General features: G+C 52.6%; 1 protein-coding gene across 1 annotated transcript in view; it reads right to left on the bottom strand.

The window, feature by feature from the left end:
- PIK3C2A (phosphatidylinositol-4-phosphate 3-kinase catalytic subunit type 2 alpha) overlaps positions 1–22,333 on the bottom strand; it is a 98,572-nt gene that overhangs the window by 30,091 nt on the left and 46,148 nt on the right. The window contains exons 9-14 of the mRNA XM_069964984.1: positions 14,263–14,326; positions 13,390–13,536; positions 10,752–10,779; positions 10,464–10,674; positions 10,238–10,360; positions 6,728–6,895 (exon numbers count right to left, since the gene is read on the bottom strand). Of these exons, the coding sequence (XP_069821085.1) occupies positions 6,728–6,895; positions 10,238–10,360; positions 10,464–10,674; positions 10,752–10,779; positions 13,390–13,536; positions 14,263–14,326 (741 nt within the window). The remainder of the gene's footprint in view (positions 1–6,727; positions 6,896–10,237; positions 10,361–10,463; positions 10,675–10,751; positions 10,780–13,389; positions 13,537–14,262; positions 14,327–22,333) is intronic.

Raw genomic sequence — 22,333 nt, 5'->3', positions numbered from 1 at the left:
TATCCCAGAGAGGGATCCCAGATCCGGCAGCAGCTCCGTCCACCTATCCCAGAGAGGGATCCCAGATCCGGCAGCAGCTCCGTCCACCTATCCCAGAGAGGGATCCCAGATCCGGCAGCAGCTCCGTCCACCTATCCCAGAGAGGGATCCCAGATCCGGCAGCAGCTCCGTCCACCTATCCCAGAGAGGGATCCCAGATCCGGCAGCAGCTCCGTCCACCTATCCCAGAGAGGGATCCAAGATCCAGCTGCAGCTCTGTCCACCTATCCCACATCCGGCAGCAGCTCCGTCCACCTATCCCAGAGAGGGATCCCAGATCCATGTGAAGCTTCTCGGTTCTCTCAGAGATCCTTCATACACAGCATCTCCCAGCAGCTCTCCAATGTGAGGACCAGCAGATACCCCTGGTGAGATGCTGGAAAATGTCTGGGGAATCTAATGGAACCCTGGGGAATCTTCTAGAACACCGGTGAATGCCTCTTTGCCGTGACTTACACAAAGTGTTTAACCGATCCCCACATTATATGTATCGGGAGAAGAAAGAATCCAATGGATTCTGCTGCACATGGTCTCCACCCAGAGCAGAGATCTCTCTCCGTCCCCAATCACCAGGAACATAACGCTCTACTGGAGATCTACTGTCCCATAGCATGTCTGAGAGACCTCACAGCTATCCCTTCCATCTCTGCAGCTATCCCATCATCCATGTTATATTGTACGGCAGCTATCCCATCATCCATGTTATATTGTATGGCAGCTATCCCATCATCCATGTTATATTGTACGGCAGCTATCCCATCATCCATGTTATATTGTACGGCAGCTATCCCATCATCCATGTTATATCCTACGGCAGCTATCCCATCATCCATGTTATATTGTACGGCAGCTATCCCATCATCCATGTTATATCCTACAGCAGCTATCCCATCATCCATGTTATATCCTACAGCAGCTATCCCATCATCCATGTTATATTGTATGGCAGCTATCCCATAATCCATGTTATATTGTATGGCAGCTATCCCATCATCCATGTTATATTGTATGGCAGCTATCCCATCATCCATGTTATATTGTATGGCAGCTATCCCATCATCCATGTTATATTGTATGGCAGCTATCCCATAATCCATGTTATATTGTATGGCAGCTATCCCATCATCCATGTTATATTGTATGGCAACTATCCCATCATCCATGTTATATTGTACGGCAGCTATCCCATCATCCATGTTATATTGTACGGCAGCTATCCCATCATCCATGTTATATTGTATGGCAGCTATCCCATCATCCATGTTATATTGTATGGCAGCTATCCCATCATCCATGTTATATCCTACAGCAGCTATCCCATCATCCATGTTATATCCTACAGCAGCTATCCCATCATCCATGTTATATCGTACAGCAGCTATCCCATTATGTTATATTGTACGGAAGCTATCCCATCATCCATGTTATATTGTACGGCAGCTATCCCATCATCCATGTTATATCCTACAGCAGCTATCCCATCATCCATGTTATATCCTACAGCAGCTATCCCATCATCCATGTTATATCCTACAGCAGCTATCCCATCATCCATGTTATATCGTACAGCAGCTATCCCATTATGTTATATTGTACGGAAGCTATCCCATCATCCATGTTATATCGTACGGCAGCTATCCCATCATCCATGTTATATCGTACGGCAGCTATCCCATCATCCATGTTATATCGTACGGCAGCTATCCCATCATCCATGTTATATCGTACGGCAGCTATCCCATCATCCATGTTATATCGTACGGCAGCTATCCCATCAGCCATGATGTTATATTTTATAGCATCCAGATCTCCATAACTTTCCTATGGATGATGATTGAGCTATAGAGGTTGATGGTCTCACATCTTCTGCTTTCACACGTCTCTAGGATGAGTCAATATACAAATCAACAATCTCAGATCCAGTTCTTCAGAGAGGCCGTTCACATCGTTACAACACAACATTGTTCATCAGACGTGAAAAATTGCGTTCGAGTGTTACATCAGTTTCGGCAATAACACTTTGAAACAGAAAATTTTTCTTTACGATGATATCATCCTAGTTCAGGGATGGGAAACCTTGGCTCCTCAGCTCTTGCAGAACTACAACTCCCATCACGCCTGGACAAAGCGTTAGCTGGAGAGCCATGGTTCCGTACCTGTGACCTAGATGGAAGATGTTCAGCTTCATCACATGACAATGAAAGGTTTCTGATTAGATCATTTATATCATGTGGAGTAAAGTGTTCGGGCTGCTCCGTTAGGTACATCCTCATCTTCAGGTCTCCATGTCTTCTCCAGTACCTACAGCTCCATAGTCTTTGGCTCTGGCTGCTCCGTCAGGTACATCCTCATCTTCAGGTCTCCATGTCTTCTCCAGTACCTACAGCTCCATAGTCTTTGGCTCGGGCTGCTCCGTCAGGTACATCCTCATCTTCAGGTCTCCATGTCTTCTCCAGTACCTACAGCTCCATAGTCTTTGGCTCTGGCTGCTCCGTCAGGTACATCCTCATCTTCAGGTCTCCATGTCTTCTCCAGTAGCCTCAGCTCCATCGACTTCAGATTCTACTTCATTTTCATCCTCTCCACACATTAGTGGTATAGGAACTGGCGAGGTACCATCATATGGAGCTGGCCTAGTCGCAGATTCAAGTTCAGGGTAATTAATCTTATGTTATGACAAACTGAAGGGATTGAAGTTTGACCACTGTCCTCATATTCAACCAGTCACCATGGCATGGTCACTGTCCTTACATTCAACCAACCACCATGGCATGGCCACTGTCCTCATATTCAACCAGTCACCATGGCATGGCCACTGTCCTCATATTAAACCAACCACCATGGCATGGCCACTGTCCTCATATTAAACCAATCACCATGGCATAGCCACTGTCCTCATATTAAACCAACCACCATGGCATGGCCACTGTCCTCATATTAAACCAGTCACCATGGCATGGCCACTGTCCTCATATTCAACCAACCACCATGGCATAGCCACTGTCCTCATATTCAACTAGTCACCATGGCATAGCCACTGTCCTCATATTCAACCAGTCACCATGGCATGGTCACTGTCCTTACATTCAACCAACCACCATGGCATGGCCACTGTCCTCATATTAAACCAACCACCATGGCATGGCCACTGTCCTCATATTAAACCAGTCACCATGGCATGGCCACTGTCCTCATATTCAACCAGTCACCATGGCATGGCCACTGTCCTCATATTAAACCAATCACCATGGCATGGCCACTGTCCTCATATTAAACCAACCACCATGGCATGGCCACTGTCCTCATATTCAACCAGTCACCATGGCATAGCCACTGTCCTCATATTAAACCAACCACCATGGCATAGCCACTGTCCTCATATTAAACCAACCACCATGGCATGGCCACTGTCCTCATATTAAACCAACCACCATGGCATGGCCACTGTCCTCATATTAAACCAGTCACCATGGCATGGCCACTGTCCTCATATTCAACCAGTCACCATGGCATAGCCACTGTCCTCATATTCAACCAATCACCATGGCATAGCCACTGTCCTCATATTCAACCAGTCACCATGGCATGGCCACTGTCCTCATATTAAACCAATCACCATGGCATAGCCACTGTCCTCATATTAAACCAACCACCATGGCATGGCCACTGTCCTCATATTAAACCAATCACCATGGCATAGCCACTGTCCTCATATTAAACCAACCACCATGGCATGGCCACTGTCCTCATATTAAACCAACCACCATGGCATGGCCACTGTCCTCATATTAAACCAGTCACCATGGCATGGCCACTGTCCTCATATTCAACCAGTCACCATGGCATAGCCACTGTCCTCATATTCAACTAGTCACCATGGCATAGCCACTGTCCTCATATTCAACCAGTCACCATGGCATGGCCACTGTCCTCATATTCAACCAGTCACCATGGCATAGCCACTGTCCTCATATTCAACCAGTCACCATGGCATAGCCACTGTCCTCATATTCAACCAGTCACCATGGCATGGCCACTGTCCTCACATTGAACCAACCACCATGGCATGGTCACTGTCCTCACATTCAACCAACCACCATGGCATGGCCACTGTCCTCATATTAAACCAATCACCATGGCATGGCCACTGTCCTCATATTAAACCAACCACCATGGCATGGCCACTGTCCTCATATTAAACCAACCACCATGGCATGGCCACTGTCCTCATATTCAACCAGTCACCATGGCATAGCCACTGTCCTCATATTTAACCAGTCACCATGGCATAGCCACTGTCCTCATATTCAACCAGTCACCATGGCATGGCCACTGTCCTCACATTGAACCAACCACCATGGCATGGTCACTGTCCTCACATTCAACCAACCACCATGGCATGGTCACTGTCCTTATATTAAACCAACCACCATGGCATGGCCACTGTCCTCATATTAAACCAACCACCATGGCATGGCCACTGTCCTCATATTAAACCAGTCACCATGGCATAGCCACTGTCCTCATATTCAACCAGTCACCATGGCATAGCCACTGTCCTCATATTCAACCAGTCACCATGGCATAGCCACTGTCCTCATATTCAACCAGTCACCATGGCATAGCCACTGTCCTCTTATTCAACCAGTCACCATGGCATGGCCACTGTCCTCATATTCAACCAACCACCATGGCATGGCCACTGTCCTCATATTAAACCAACCACCATGGCATAGCCACTGTCCTCATATTAAACCAACCACCATGGCATAGCCACTGTCCTCATATTAAACCAACCACCATGGCATAGCCACTGTCCTCATATTAAACCAACCACCATGGCATGGCCACTGTCCTCATATTCAACCAGTCACCATGGCATGGCCACTGTCCTCATATTCAACCAGTCACCATGGCATGGCCACTGTCCTCATATTCAACCAGTCACAAAGACAGCTTGAGCATATCACAGGAGGAGCCCGGCTTTTGTCTTGATCACCAGTGGACACTTGAAGTATATCTGCTCCATCTTTATAATAATATCATGAGTGACTGAACGTACTTGGCCTTTGGTGTAACAGAACCAGACACCAGGCAGAGCCTGCCCGCATGACTGACACCCGGCAGAGCCTGCCCGCATGACTGACACCCGGCAGAGCCTGCCCGCATGACTGACACCCGGCAGAGCCTGCCCGCATGACTGACACCCGGCAGAGCCTGCCCGCATGACTGACACCCGGCAGAGCCTGCCCGCATGACTGACACCCGGCAGAGCCTGCCCGCATGACTGACACCCGCCAGAGCCTGCCCGCATGACTGACACCCGCCAGAGCCTGCCCGCATGACTGACACCCGCCAGAGCCTGCCCGCATGACTGACACCCGCCAGAGCCTGCCCGCATGACTGACACCCGCCAGAGCCTGCCCGCATGACTGACACCCGCCAGAGCCTGCCCGCATGACTGACACCCGCCAGAGCCTGCCCGCATGACTGACACCCGCCAGAGCCTGCCCGCATGACTGACACCCGCCAGAGCCTGCCCGCATGACTGACACCCGCCAGAGCCTGCCCGCATGACTGACACCAGGCAGAGCCTGCCCGCATGACTGACACCAGGCAGAGCCTACCCGCATGACTGACACCCGGCAGAGCCTGCCCGCATGACTGACACCCGCCAGAGCCTGCCCGCATGACTGACACCCGCCAGAGCCTGCCCGCATGACTGACACCCGCCAGAGTCTGCCCGCATGACTGACACCCGCCAGAGTCTGCCCGCATGACTGACACCCGCCAGAGTCTGCCCGCATGACTGACACCCGCCAGAGTCTGCCCGCATGACTGACACCCGGCAGAGTCTGCCCGCATGACTGACACCCGGCAGTCTCTCTCTCTGGAGACCCTCATTCAGTTACCCTCAGTGGCTGAGCAGTCTCTGGCAGTCTCTCTCTGGAGACCCTCACTCAGTTACCCCTCAGTGGCTGAGCAGTCTCTGGCAATCTCTCAGTGCGGAGATTTTGTACTAAGAAAAACATTTGTACTGATCATTAACATACCCCTTAACCCAACTAAGGTCCCCCTCCCTCCTCCCCCCCCCCCTCTCTCGTCCACAGGGGTCTAGTTAAGCGTCATCCCTCCTGTCAGGCAGCCGCCATTTGCCCAGATTCAGTGCCTCCTTATTGTACCACTCTGTATATTTAAACATCAGCATCAATTCCTCAATGTCAGCAGATGTATAATGATGCTCAATAAATGCTTTCCATTTCCGAAAAAAACCTTTGGCGCTCTTTTCTTTGTGTCGTTCTGTCTAAAATCAGTAGCTGATTGATAGTATCATTTATCTCTCCTAGTGTCGGTACGGAGGGCTGCAGCCAGTGACGGAGGAGACACTTTTTTACCACCAAGAGGAAATTATGGATAATTAGAATGGGGGTATGATTCAGTTCCAGGCCTGGCGTGTCTAGTGAGAGGATATGAAATACCGCAGTTTGGGGGGTGAACGGTAGCACAACCTTCCAAACCTGTTTGGCATATGCAAACGCTAACACCCAAACATTAGTCACTTCTGGACACGACCAGAGGCAGTGTAAGAGATTCGCTCTGTTCTCGTGGCAAGACGGGCAGGCTCTGAGATAATGGGCTGGAGCGTTTACATATGACAAATCGAAGGCATAAGTTGCCCGTCACTCACCTCTTGAAGTTATAGAGGGGTAAGGAGACCTGGCCCAGAAGTTCGGGCCCCCTCCTCTGCTTGTTGGAGTCGGGGGAGCCACCACTGTTGGGGTTCAGGATCCCGAACATCTTCAGCTGCAGGACGGACTCCAGGGGGAGCTGAGCCATCGGCATCGGGAAGATAATCCTGCAAAACCAACCGGAACAAGAGGATCAAATACTGGGCTGAGATACACTCCTGTACATGTATCACTATAAGATGAGAGAACCTCGAGCATGCTCGAATCCATCCGAACCTGAACGTTCGACATTTGATTGATAGCTGTGTGCACTGGGAGGAGGGCTGACTGATCACTATGTGCACTGGGGGAGAGCTGACTGATCGCTGTGTGCACTGGGAGGAGGGCTGACTGATCACTGTGTACACTGGGGGGAGGGCTGACTGATCACTGTGTGCACTGGGAGGAGGGCTGACTGATCACTGTGTACACTGGGGGAGAGCTGACTGATCGCTGTGTGCACTGGGAGGAGGGCTGACTGATCACTGTGTGCACTGGGGGGAGAGCTGACTGATCACTGTGTACACTGGGGGGAGAGCTGACTGATCACTGTGTACACTGGGGGGAAGGCTGACTGATCACTGTGTACACTGGGGGGAGGGCTGGCTGATCACTGTGTGCACTGGAGGGAGGGCTGGCTGATCACTGTGTACACTGGGGGGAGAGCTGGCTGATCGCTGTGTACACTGGGGGGGAAGGCTGGCTGATCACTGTGTACACTGGGGGGAGAGCTGGCTGATCGCTGTGTGCCCTGGGGGGAGGGCTGGCTGATCACTGTGTACACTGGGGGGAAGGCTGGCTGATCGCTGTGTACACTGGGGGAGAGCTGGCTGATCACTGTGTGCACTGGGGGGAGGGCTGGCTGATCACTGTGTACACTGGGGGGAAGGCTGACTGATCACTGTGTACACTGGGGGGAGGGCTGGCTGATCACTGTGTGCACTGGGGGGAGGGCTGGCTGATCACTGTGTACACTGGGGGGAGGGCTGGCTGATCACTGTGTACACTGGGGGGAGAGCTGGCTGATCACTGTGTACACTGGGGGGAGGGCTGGCTGATCACTGTGTGCACTGGGGGGAGGGCTGGCTGATCACTGTGTGCACTGGGGGGAGGGCTGGCTGATCACTGTGTACACTGGGGGGAGGGCTGGCTGATCGCTGTGTACACTGGGGGAGAGCTGGCTGATCACTGTGTACACTGGGGGGAGAGCTGACTGATCACTGTGTACACTGGGGGGAGAGCTGGCTGATCGCTGTGTACACTGGGGGGAAGGCTGGCTGATCGCTGTGTACACTGGGGGGAGAGCTGGCTGATCGCTGTGTGCACTGGGAGGAGGGCTGACTGATCACTGTGTGCACTGAGGGGAGAGCTGGCTGATCGCTGTGTGCACTGAGGGGAGAGCTGGCTGATCGCTGTGTGCACTGGGAGGAGGGCTGACTGATCACTGTGTACACTGGGGGGAGAGCTGGCTGATCGCTGTGTACACTGGGGGAGAGCTGGCTGATCACTGTGTGCACTGGGGGGAGGGCTGGCTGATCACTGTGTACACTGGGGGGAGAGCTGGCTGATCACTGTGTGCACTGGGGGGAAGGCTGACTGATCGCTGTGTGCACTGGGGGGAGAGCTGACTGATCACTGTGTGCACTGGGGGGAGGGCTGGCTGATCACTGTGTACACTGGGGGGAAGGCTGACTGATCACTGTGTACACTGGGGGGAGAGCTGGCTGATCGCTGTGTGTACTGGGAGGAGGGCTGACTGATCACTGTGTACACTGGGGGGAGGGCTGGCTGATCACTGTGTGCACTGGGGGGAGGGCTGGCTGATCACTGTGTGCACTGGGGGGAGAGCTGGCTGATCGCTGTGTGCACTGGGGGGAGAGCTGACTGATCGCTGTATGCACTGGGGGGAGAGCTGGCTGATCACTGTGTGCCCTGGGGGGAGAGCTGACTGATCACTGTGTACACTGGGGGGAGAGCTGGCTGATCACTGTGTGCCCTGGGGGGAGAGCTGACTGATCACTGTGTGCCCTGGGGGGAGAGCTGGCTGATCGCTGTGTGCACTGGGGGGAGAGCTGGCTGATCGCTGTGTGCACTGGGGGGAGAGCTGGCTGATCGCTGTGTGCCGTGGGGGGGGGAGCTGGCTGATCGCTGTGTACACTGGGGGGAGAGCTGGCTGATTGCTGTGTGCCGTGGGGGGAGAGCTGACTGATCGCTGTGTGCACTGGGGGAGGGCTGGCTGATCACTGTGTACACTGGGGGGAGGGCTGGCTGATCACTGTGTACACTGGGGGGAGAGCTGGCTGATCACTGTGTACACTGGGGGGAGGGCTGGCTGATCACTGTGTGCACTGGGGGGAGGGCTGGCTGATCACTGTGTGCCCTGGGGGGAGAGCTGACTGATCACTGTGTACACTGGGGGGAGAGCTGACTGATCACTGTGTACACTGGGGGGAGAGCTGGCTGATCACTGTGTGCCCTGGGGGGAGAGCTGACTGATCACTGTGTACACTGGGGGGAGAGCTGGCTGATCACTGTGTGCCCTGGGGGGAGAGCTGACTGATCGCTGTGTGCCCTGGGGGGAGAGCTGGCTGATCGCTGTGTGCACTGGGGGGAGAGCTGGCTGATCGCTGTGTGCACTAGGGGGAGAGCTGGCTGATCGCTGTGTGCCGTGGGGGGGGGAGCTGGCTGATCGCTGTGTACACTGGGGGGAGAGCTGGCTGATTGCTGTGTGCCGTGGGGGGAGAGCTGACTGATCGCTGTGTGCACTGGGGGAGGGCTGGCTGATCACTGTGTGCCCTGGGGGGAGAGCTGACTGATCGCTGTGTACACTGGGGGGAGAGCTGGCTGATCACTGTGTGCCCTGGGGGGAGAGCTGACTGATCACTGTGTGCCCTGGGGGGAGAGCTGACTGATCACTGTGTACACTGGGGGGAGAGCTGGCTGATCACTGTGTGCACTGGGGGGAGAGCTGGCTAATCGCTGTGTGCACTGGGGGGAGAGCTGGCTGATCGCTGTGTGCACTGGGGGGAGAGCTGGCTGATCACTGTGTGCCCTGGGGGGAGAGCTGACTGATCACTGTGTACACTGGGGGGAGAGCTGGCTGATCACTGTGTGCCCTGGGGGGAGAGCTGACTGATCACTGTGTACACTGGGGGGAGGGCTGGCTGATCACTGTGTGCACTGGGGGGAGAGCTGACTGATCACTGTGTACACTGGGGGGAGAGCTGGCTGATCACTGTGTGCACTGGGGGGAGAGCTGACTGATCACTGTGTACACTGGGGGGAGAGCTGGCTGATCGCTGTGTGCCGTGGGGGGAGAGCTGGCTGATCACTGTGTGCACTGGGGGGAGAGCTGACTGATCACTGTGTACACTGGGGGGAGAGCTGGCTGATCACTGTGTGCACTGGGGGGAGAGCTGACTGATCACTGTGTATACTGGGGGGAGAGCTGGCTGACGCTCTGTACTCACAGCTCGTCCCATTTCACCAGGTAGAAGAAGCTCTTGTAGGTTCCCACTCTCTTGGACTGGACGGGTGTGAACAGGTCCCTCCCATTGTACAGTAAGGAGCAGATGATGTGATACTTCTCAAAGCTGCAACACAACAGGCTGAGATACAGTAACTGCACAGTACCGCGTGTATCCATGTACTTCTATCAGAGCTGTATAGAGACATGATGGCTGCCGCTTATCTCACCTGGAGACCCAGCCTGTGGGGACACCATGTGCTGCAAAGATAGTGAACTGCAGGTGGTCGGCAGAGGTGCGGGCCTCCTTCTGGGGGCGGCTGCTGCTGGGGGGGTCCTGGACAGGGACCCCAGAGGAGAAGTGCAGCTGCAGCAGCTTGTGGACAGCGGTGGTCAGCTGGCTCAAGCTCTCCTGCAGGGGGCTGTCATGTTCTGAGGAGCCTGCCGGACAAATCCCATGATGCATCAGTACTGGCCGTGTATCCTACAGACCATGGACCATATACCTGTATACTCACTGTCTGAGGCTGCCGGGCTGGAGGGACCCTAAAACACAACAAGAGATTCAGAGCGTTAAGACCTAGGAAGTCGCCATAGCCGCGGGGGGCCGACACTGAACGAGTCATAGCCGCGGGGGGCCGACACTGAACGAGTCATAGCCGCGAGGGGCCGACACTGAACGAGTCATAGCCGCGAGGGGCCGACACTGAACTCCACATAGCCGCGGGGGGCCGACACTGAAAGAGTCATAGCCGCGAGGGGCCGACACTGAACGAGTCATAGCCGCGGGGGGCCGACACTGAACGAGTCATAGCCGCGGGGGGGCGACACTGAACGAGTCATAGCCGCGAGGGGCAGACACTGAACGAGTCATAGCCGCGGGGGGCCGACACTGAACGAGTCATAGCCGCGGGGGGCCGACACTGAACGAGTCATAGCCGCGGGGGGCCGACACTGAACGAGTCATAGCCGCGGGGGGGCCGACACTGAACGAGTCATAGCCGCGAGGGGCCGACACTGAACTCCACATAGCCGCGGGGGGCCGACACTGAACTCCACATAGCCGCGGGGGGCCGACACTGAACGAGTCATAGCCGCGGGGGGCCGACACTGAACGAGTCATAGCCGCGGGAGGCCGACACTGAACGAGTCATAGCCGCGGGAGGCCGACACTGAACGAGTCATAGCCGCGAGGGGCCGACACTGAACTCCACATAGCCGCGAGGGGCCGACACTGAACTCCACATAGCCGCGAGGGGCCGACACTGAACGAGTCATAGCCGCGGGGGGCCGACACTGAACGAGTCATAGCCGCGGGGGGCCGACACTGAACGAGTCATAGCCGCGGGGGGCCGACACTGAACGAGTCATAGCCGCGAGGGGCCGACACTGAACGAGTCATAGCCGCGAGGGGCCGACACTGAACTCCACATAGCCGCGGGGGGGGCGACACTGACTGAGTCATAGCCGCGGGGGGCCGACACTGAACGAGTCATAGCCGCGGGGGGCCGACACTGAACTCCACATAGCCGCGGGAGGCCGACACTGAACGAGTCATAGCCGCGAGGGGCCGAAACTGAACTCCACATAGCCGCGGGGGGCCGACACTGACTGAGTCATAGCCGCGGGGGGCCGACACTGAACGAGTCATAGCCGCGGGGGGCCGACACTGAACGAGTCATAGCCGCGAGGGGCCGACACTGAACGAGTCATAGCCGCGAGGGGCCGACACTGAACTCCACATAGCCGCGGGGGGGCGACACTGACTGAGTCATAGCCGCGGGGGGCCGACACTGAACGAGTCATAGCCGCGGGGGGCCGACACTGAACTCCACATAGCCGCGGGAGGCCGACACTGAACGAGTCATAGCCGCGAGGGGCCGAAACTGAACTCCACATAGCCGCGGGGGGCCGACACTGAACTCCACATAGCCGCGAGGGGCCGACACTGAACTCCACATAGCCGCGAGGGGCCGACACTGAACGAGTCATAGCCGCGGGGGGCCGACACTGAACGAGTCATAGCCGCGGGGGGCCGACACTGAACGAGTCATAGCCGCGAGGGGCCGACACTGAACTCCACATAGCCGCGGGGGGCCGACACTGAAAGAGTCATAGCCGCGGGGGGCCGACACTGAACGAGTCATAGCCGCGGGGGGCCGACACTGAACGAGTCATAGCCGCGGGGGGCCGACACTGAACGAGTCATAGCCGCGGGGGGCCGACACTGAACGAGTCATAGCCGCGGGGGGCCGACACTGAACGAGTCATAGCCGCGGGGGGCCGACACTGAACGAGTCATAGCCGCGGGGGGCCGACACTGAACGAGTCATAGCCGCGGGGGGCCGACACTGAACGAGTCATAGCCGCGGGGGGCCGACACTGAACGAGTCATAGCCGCGGGGGGCCGACACTGAACGAGTCATAGCCGCGGGGGGCCGACACTGAACGAGTCATAGCCGCGAGGGGCCGACACTGAACTCCACATAGCCGCGGGGGGCCGACACTGAACGAGTCATAGCCGCGGGGGGCCGACACTGAACGAGTCATAGCCGCGGGGGGCCGACACTGAACGAGTCATAGCCGCGGGGGGCCGACACTGAACTCCACATAGCCGCGGGGGGCCGACACTGAACGAGTCATAGCCGCGGGGGGCCGACACTGAACGAGTCATAGCCGCGAGGGGCCGACACTGAACGAGTCATAGCCGCGGGGGGCCGACAATGAACGAGTCATAGCCGCGAGGGGCCGACAATGAACGCGCCATAGCCGCAAAGGGGCCGACACTGAACGAGTCATAGCCGCGAGGGGCCGACACTGAACGCGCCATAGCCGCAAAGGGGCCGACACCGAACGCGCCATAGCCGCAAAGGGGCCGACACCGAACGCGCCATAGCCGCGAGGGGCCGACACCGAACGCGCCATAGCCGCGAGGGGCCGACACTGAACGCGCCATAGCCGCGAAGGGCCGACACTGAACGCGCCACAGCCGCGAGGGGCCGACACTGAACGCGCCATAGCCGCGAGGGGCCGACACTGAACGCGCCATAGCCGCGAGGGGCCGACACTGAACACGCCATAGCCGCGAGGGGCCGACACTGAACGCGCCATAGCCACAAGGGGCCAACACTGAACGCATCATAGCTGCCCCCTCACCTCCACAGAGCGGCTGCGCGGCAGGTTGACAGCTCTCCGCAGCTTCTTTACACTCTCGGTTATGGCTGGCGTCTCCACGCTGTCTGCTGTCCTGCAGATACTCCGCACCACCCTGATCACCTGGTCCGCAGCTCGGTAAGGATTACCCTGGGGGAGATGAGGCCATGGATGAAGCGTATACACCGGTTCACAGGGGGTACTCAGGCAGGTACGCGGGGGGGGGGGGGGAGGGGGTACTCAGGCAGGTACGCGGGGGGGGGGGTACGTAGGCAGGTGAGCGGAGGGGAGAGGGTACGTGGGCAGGTGAGCGGAGGGGAGAGGGGGTACGTGGGCAGGTGAGCGGAGGGGAGGGGGTACGTGGGCAGGTGAGCGGAGAGGAGAGGGTACGTAGGCAGGTGAGCGGAGGGGAGAGGGTACGTAGGCAGGTGAGCGGAGGGGAGAGGGTACGTAGGCAGGTGAGCGGAGGGGAGAGGGTACGTAGGCAGGTGAGCGGAGGGGAGAGGGTACGTAGGCAGGTGAGCGGAGGGGAGAGGGTACGTAGGCAGGTGAGCGGAGGGGAGAGGGTACGTAGGCAGGTGAGCGGAGGGGAGAGGGTACGTAGGCAGGTACGCGGAGGGTACGTAGGCAGGTGAGCGGAGGGGAGAGGGTACGTAGGCAGGTGAGCGGAGGGGAGAGGGTACGTAGGCAGGTGAGCGGAGGGGAGAGGGTACGTAGGCAGGTACGCGGAGGGTACGTAGGCAGGTGAGCGGAGGGTACGTAGGCAGGTACGCGGGGGATATGTACGCAGGTAAATGTGCTACCCGGGACACATCTGTGTGATGACACATCAGTGCCGGCTCCATATGACCCCAGGGGGCGCTCCGCTACACCCACCTGGTTCTTCAGGCACACACTGATCTGCTCATGGAAGGCGTCAAGCAACTCCTCTATGTTCTGCCTGTGGAGAAACAATGATTAAAAAAACTAACTATATGTAGAGTATATACACTGCCAGGATAGCCCCCCACTATGCCCCTGCATAGCGGGGTCTACAGCCCTGTACTCTGACCCAGGAAGTCTCCCTTACCTTCCAAACTAAAAGCAGGCTGGGGCTTGCATAAGGGGACAGGACTGTGCATAGCTGTAACCCCTCTTTTCCCAGAGACAGAGTTGCTTCTATAGTGTTCTCAACCTATCCCCTGCTCATCCCTTCCGACAGTCTGTCAGCCCTTGTGTTTCCCATCCACCCTATTTCTGCTATAATGTGCCTGCACTCACTCAGCTATACACAATGCTGCTATAAATTGCCTGCACTCACTCAGCTAGACACATTGCTACTATATTCTGCCTGCACTTACACCCAGCTATACACACTGTTGCTATAATGTTCCTGCACACACACTCAGCTATACACACTGCTGTATAGTCAAGTTTCTGTCACTGTCCTTCTGCACAGCTCTGTGATTCTCACTTCCTGATTGGTCCATGCTGAACACACCTCCTTCATTGCTGTCATGTGACCACACAACCCACTGACAGCAGCCCTGCTTTTCTATTCTAGCCTGATGTACTACGCTCCTGTCAAGCCCCTGTAATGCTTAATGTAAGGGGCTCATGGGGTTTGCCTCTGCTCCTTCCAAAACGGAGATAAAGGGTTAATGTATTCAGGAAGGTCTGTGTTTACTCTGTGCTAGTGGTAATAGAAGCATAACGGTTGCCAGGCAGATTAGCAGTCTCTCCACAGAAGCAGTTGGAGAAATCTGATTGGAGGAAAGGAGGAGAGCACATGACCACAGAGTTTCATATAGGATAGAAGGCGGGAACAGCTTCTCAGTCAGCGAGAGCAACAAGAAGAACACATCTCCCTGTCACCTCATCTCCTCACAGGATTACCTCACCTCTTCTCCTCACAGGATTACCTCACCTCATCTCCTCACAGGATTACCTCACCTCTTCTCCTCACCCGATCATCAGCTGTTCAGTGGACATGGAGGAATTATACTATAAAGTACTTTCTAAAGCAACTGGCCTGGGCGGAGAAGATTGGCTCCGTCAGTGTCTAGACTTGCAGTCACCGGAACGGAGGAGCGAAGTGGCGGGGACAAGTCGGGAATTACCTGCAGAAGCCACCAGGGACGGATCCTCTTCAGATGAAGGTGCCGCTGCCAGACCGGAGAAGAGATCAGCGGCTCGCCGACGTTCCGCTCAGCGAAGATCCGAAGACGCGGTTCCCGATGGCCCACCGCCGCAACGTCGCAAGGCCACCGGCAAACTCCGCCGACAGAAGAAGAAAGTGTCGCCGCCGTCACGGACGGGCAGGAGGCGCGCTGGGCACAGTAGAGGAGGGCCAGCTGCCATTACCTCAGGGCTTGTGAGAGGGGCCGCGACTCAGGAGGAGATCCGCGCTCCGGTGTCTGGTGAGTCTCCTGCTAGCAGGATTCCCCCCTACTCCCCTCTCCACAGAGCACTTTCCATTAGACGATACAGTGATTTCTGGTGTGACTGCCTTTTTTCGAATGCTGGGTGAACGCAGTCAGGTTTCTGCTGATCCTACTAACCCTGGATGTAAACAGGCATGGGTCACTCCTACTCCAGATAGGGAGATGCCTGCCTTAACCTCTGTGTGGTCCCCTGTCAGTGAAGCAGCTGCTTCTGCTGTTCCGGTGTCTAAGCCAGGTGTGTCTGACGTGTGTCTTAAAGAGGCTTTGATTTGTGGGATCTCTCCCCTCGGTTACCATTTACCTATTACAGTAAAAGATTTGGAATAAGGAATACATTGATATTTTTACCCTATTGCCGCACTATAAAGACAAAGTAGAGAAAAAAGATGAGAAAGAGGAGGAGCGTAAGCGCCCCCCAGTGGTTAAAACGTTTCACAACTGGCTACAAGCTTTTTGTATTTATGCAGCGGTCTTAGGGGAAAAGTGTCCTAATTATAGTGTGTTATTGTTTCAACATATTGACTTTATTTTAGAGGCATATCGAAACTTTGGAGGGAATGCATGGTTATTGTACGATGAAATGTACAGGCAAAAAATGGCACTGCACCCTAACATATCTTGGGGGCAGAAGGATGTCGGCCTATGGATTCAATTCATGATTCCACAAAGGTCTAGAAACACAGTGACTCCAGCTGCAAACAGCTCCTTTCGCAAAGGAGTTTGTTTCGCGTTCAATGATTCCCAATGTAAGTGGTATGGCACATGTAAATACAAACACGAATGTGCCCATTGTGGAGGAGCACATCCAGTATCAAAATGTTTTAAGAAAATTGCCTCACAGCAGTCCGCTTCCGCCAGGGATGCGCTGGCCAGGGGCCAAGACTCCGGTGATGCTGGGAAAAATGCTCCCCTGGCTCGCAGCGTACCCAAACCCACAGATGGCTAAGCTCCTGCTGTCAGGATTTCTACAAGGGTTTGAAGTCCCGGAGTTTAAAGGGGTGGGTTGCACTACAGTTAATAACCTTAGATCTGCTACGCTCAGGTTGTCTGTCGTCCGTCAAAAGATAGCTAAAGAAATTAGAGAAGGCCGGGTAGAAGGTCCTTTCACTTCCCCCCCTTTTCTAGTTTCCGTATTTCCCCCCTTGGTCTCATCCCTAAGAAGGAACCGAATGCCTTCAGACTTATACACCACCTCTCCTTCCCCAAGGGCAGCTCTTTAAACGATTCCGTAGAGCTCTTGCCAGTCACCTATAGTTCCTTTGAAGATGCCATTGATCTGGTCAGGAATAAAGGTAAAAATGCATTGCTAGCCAAGGCAGATATTGAAGCCGCCTTTAGACTACTTCCAGTAGCCCCTCATGGGTACAATTCTCTGGGTTTTATGATTGATGGCCAATATTTTTTTGATAAAGCTCTACCCATGGGCTTCAAACTGTCCTGTTATTATTTTGAGGCATTCGGTTCCTTCTTAGAATGGGTATTGCAGAGTGAATGTGCATCTTCCTCTACCCTACACTATCTGGATGACTTTTTATTTGTCGGCTCGGGGGATAGCAACGAATGTGCACAGTTGCTTAACTCTTTCCGTGCTATGTGCGAATGCTTTGGGGTACCCCTTGCTAGGGACAAAACAGTAGAGCCGTGTACCAGACTTCAATATCTTGGAATTGTCATACTGAACGCATGGAATTTTGTTTGCCAGCAGACAAGATCAAAAAAATATGCGATTTGATTGCGATCCTGCTATCTAAAAATAAGGTGAGACTCAGACAGTTACAGTGTTTACTTGGCAACTTAGTTTTTGCAATACGTGTTATACCAATGGGTAGAATCTTCTCCAGGCGATTGTACTTGGCCACCAAAGGTTTGAAATCGGCTACTTCTCATGTCCGCTTGACTAGTGTTCTGAAGGACGATTTAAGATTGTGGTATTCCTTTCTAGCTTCTTTCAATGGTAAATCTGTGTGGCAGGAAGAGTTTATAGATGCCTCTGCGTTGCTGCTTTTTACTGACTCTGCCGGATCTCTAGGTTTTGGAGCGTATTGGGCGGGACACTGGTGCGCTTCCCCATGGGACGAATCGTGGGTGAAGGGAGGAGTTACCTCCAATATTGTCCTTCTGGAACTATTCCCGGTAGTCGTGGCCCTAGCAGTTTGGGGTCCACACTTCAGGAATAAACGCATTTTAGTGCATACGGACAACAAAGGCGTCCTATATGCAATAAATTGCCTCTCAGCTAAATCCCTGTCCGTAGTGAAGTTGTTACGCCACCTAGTCTTACTATGTTTTCAACTGAACATATGGCTTAAAGCTAAATACGTACCTGGTACAACAAATGATATTGCGGACGCGTTGTCCCGCTTTCAATTTCAGAAATTCCGCGCCTTAGTTCCGGATGCGGATGAGGAAGGCCTTCCCTGCCCTCATCATTTATGGAACATCATCTGGGATTGATATCTAGAACTCTTCGCAATTCCCTATCTGATAATACATGGCGTAATTATACAGCAGCTTGGAAGAGGTGGGAGTCTTTTTGTTCTTCGGTCCAGGTTCGTTCATCTTGCTCTACTGTATGGTGTGCCGTAGCCTTTCTTACTTCACTATTCGATAACAAGTTGTCATATGCGGGTATCAACAAGATTGTATCGGGAGTATTCTTTTTTCAAAAATGGTTAGGTTACCCTACGTTAGTTAGCAAATTTCAGGTTAAACAGCTGTTGAAAGGTTTCCGTTTTCATAGACATATGGTCAAGGACACTAGACGCCCAGTGTCTTTCGAGCTTTTGCTGTCTTTGCTGGATGTTTGTAATGCGATTTGTTACTCTGATTATGAATCCCAATTATTTAGAACAGCCTTTATACTTGCCTTCTTCGGGGCCTTCAGGTTGAGCGAACTAGTTGCAACCAACCGCAGTTCTCTGTCACCGTTAGCGATCTGTGATGTAGCTGTCGCCCCACGGGAATTGAGTATTTGTATCCGCCGCTCTTAAATGGATTTAACTGGCAAAGGTACTTATGTCAAGTTACATATCTTGCCTGACTAACCCGCATGCACGGTCAATGCAGTCTCTGGTTTTATGTTGTTGCGACCCCAAGGGTCGGAATCTTTCTTAGTTCATGCTGACGGATCTTCGCTCTCCAGATTTCAATTTATATCTGTTTTTAAATGTTGTTTGTGTCAGTTGGGGTTATCTGATAAACACTTCACATCTCACTCCTTCCGTATGGGGGCGGCTACCGAAGCACATCGCCTGGGGCTCTCACACACTAACATTATGAATATTGGCAGGTGGCGCTCTAACAGATTTAAACTATATGTTTGTCCTGACTTATGTCTGTAATCCTCTCTTTTCTTTCCTAGGTCGCCCCCCAATAACAGTATGGGTTCTTGGGCACTCTTTCATATACTGGGCCTATAGAAGAGCAGTTCAGAGGGTATACTCAACCAATTTAGGTTTGTCACCAGCGGTTTCCATATACTGGGGTAGAGTTCGAGGGTTGAAGTGGTTCCAGCTCATGAATATAGTGGAAGAGAAGAGCTTGGTGTGGCCGTCGCCTGACGTCATCATTATCCATCTGGGCGGCAATGACCTCGGGCGACGTCAGACCAATTTACTCTTCAGAGATATGAAACTATCATTTACTGTACTTCAGACGCTGTTTCCCTCGTGCACAATAGCGTTTTCAGAAATAGTGCCACGTCTGATTTGGTCATACCGGGGCTATATATACCTGGAGCATATCCGTCGCAGGATTAATAGGGGAATATCCCGCTTCCTCCCCTCCGTGGGCGGTTTAGTTTACCGTCACGTTGACCTAGAAGGGTTGATCCCGGGACTATACTGGGCTGACGGCATACACCTCTCAGATATAGGGCTGGACATTTTTAACCTAGGTCTCCAGTCTCTTGTGGAATGGGCCACGGCCCCCTTTGGGGTATGCTCGGCTTAATTAGCCGGCATGTGTGGGGAGGTCACCCTACCGGGCAGACAGTTGTTTATATTTATATAAGTTATTGATATTTATGAGAAATAAAGTTATTTGAAGAATAATTATATTTATTGAATGAAATAAAGAGTTTATTAGAGTAATCTTAAATAAACACCGTGGCCATCATTCCACAATTTTAATTAATTTTGGTGTCTGTGTGATTATTCGTATGAAGGGGGAGGAGTGGGAAGTTTGAGGTTATATCCATTTGGAAGGTCATGCAGAGTGCATCCCCCATGCATTATGAGGATCTGCAGCTGCATCCTGTATCTACAAGCTGCTGCGTTATCAGGGTTATACAGTTACTATACATTATACACCACATGCTGCTATACTGTACAGTAACTTATATATCACATATCCAGCTGCTGCTGCGTTATCAGGGTTATACAGTTACTATACATTATACACCACATGCTGCTATACTGTACAGTAACTTATATATCACATATCCAGCTGCTGTGTTATCAGGGTTATACAGTTACTATACATTATACACCACATGCTGCTATACTGTACAGTAACTTATATATCACATATCCAGCTGCTGTGTTATCAGGGTTATACAGTTACTATACATTATATACCACATGCTGCTATACTGTACAGTAACTTATATATCACATATCCAGCTGCTGTGTTATCAGGGTTATACAGTTACTATACATTATACACCACATGCTGCTATACTGTACAGTAACTTATATATCACATATCCAGCTGCTGTGTTATCAGGGTTATACAGTTACTATACATTATATATGGAATGCTGGCATGGAATACATCGGCAAAACGATACGGGAATTCCGCAGAAGGATAGGGGAACATCTGAGGGACGTGATCAACAAAAGAGACAAACCCATAGCCCGTCATATCAACACATGTCATATGGGCAGGGTGACAGGTTTGTCATTTGTGGGTTTGGAGGCTGTACAGTCCCCAGCGAGAGGGGGTAACTGGGATAAACTGGTCCTGAAAAAGGAATGTGAATGGATCTTCAGGATGAAGACCACAGCGCCCATGGGGCTTAATGAACAGCTGAATTTTACATGCTTTTTATGACAAACATGCTATCCCCCCCCCCCCTCCCCTCTCCCCTTCCATCCTTTCTCCTCTTCTCCCTTCCTCCCTTAAAAAACCTTGAAAATCATGACACGAGATATAGTACCTTGATTGAGTATATTTGCCTCATCTCCCTGCTTTTTGCTCCCTGCTAATAATGCTAATAATGTAAATAACATACTGCATGTGTATACAATGTTGATCGGTACTTACAACTCCAATATTTTGCTCTTTAATTTCCCATATCTGTGTTTGTTAGCGACACAGCACTGAGACAGTATTAAGACTACCATAGTAATCCTTCTCATTTGAGTAGTACACATGGACCCAGGTACGCTGTCACTTTGTTTACAGCGTAACCAGGGCAACGCCGCTGCGCTCAGCTGACCGTCGCGGCTTGTCACATGACCGGAAGTGACGTCGCGTAAGGGCGGAAGCGCGCGGCAATGATGTATATCTCCCCCCGGACCAGGACTGCAAATGCCTGCAGCCACTGCTCCAGGACACACACTCAGTGTGCACACTTGCACGGAGTGTACTACGGCTCTTAGCTTGCCACTGCAGCAGCCGGTGAGTGTACCCCGTCTTTTTGACATGGTGCTACATGGTTTGTTTATTATGAATGAAGTAGATTTACACTTTGTCTTACTTTTCTTATCTTAACAGTTAAGCCCCAGTTACAATTACTCCCAGTATTACACCTTGCCTCCTTGAGAAATCCGGCTATCTGGAGGAAACGCGTCGGAGGGTAAGGGACCAGCGTTACTGCTTTTAGGGCATAACAGGGTGTTGATTCACCAAGGGGTAGACCAGGGTAGGGGTCGCCCTTTTTAGGGCGAGTGCCCCGCTCCCCCCTGTGCGAGAAGGGGTAGTATATACATATCACTCGGTCAGGGCGTAATAGGGTTAGATGGTCCCTATCCCGAGTGTATCCTTCTACCCTGGTGTGAATATTAACCTATGACCGTAGCTGAAAAAGCATATTGAGATATTAGGCTATGGTTCTGGGTGTATATATCTGAGAACAGTGTCTGTATATTCATTAATTGTTGTTGTATGTTGTGTATTGGTCTATTTATGTGGGGTATATTTTTAACATATTAAATAAACGTTAGGTTTTATATAATTTGTGCACCCCTTTCTGTGAATTCTATACTGTACAGTAACTTATATATCACATATCCAGCTGCTGTGTTATCAGGGTTATACAGTTACTATACATTATATACCACATGCTGCTATACTGTACAGTAACTTATATATCACATATCCAGCTGCTGTGTTATCAGGGTTATACAGTTACTATACATTATACACCACATGCTGCTATACTGTACATTAACTTATATATCACATATCCAGCTGCTGTGTTATCAGGGTTATACAGTTACTATACATTATACACCACATGCTGCTATACTGTACAGTAACTTATATATCACATATCCAGCTGCTGTGTTATCAGGGTTATA

The sequence above is a fragment of the Dendropsophus ebraccatus genome, chromosome 4 (assembly GCF_027789765.1).
Source record: "Dendropsophus ebraccatus isolate aDenEbr1 chromosome 4, aDenEbr1.pat, whole genome shotgun sequence".
Lineage (NCBI taxonomy): Eukaryota > Metazoa > Chordata > Amphibia > Anura > Hylidae > Dendropsophus > Dendropsophus ebraccatus.
This window is presented reverse-complemented; position numbering and strand designations above follow the sequence as displayed.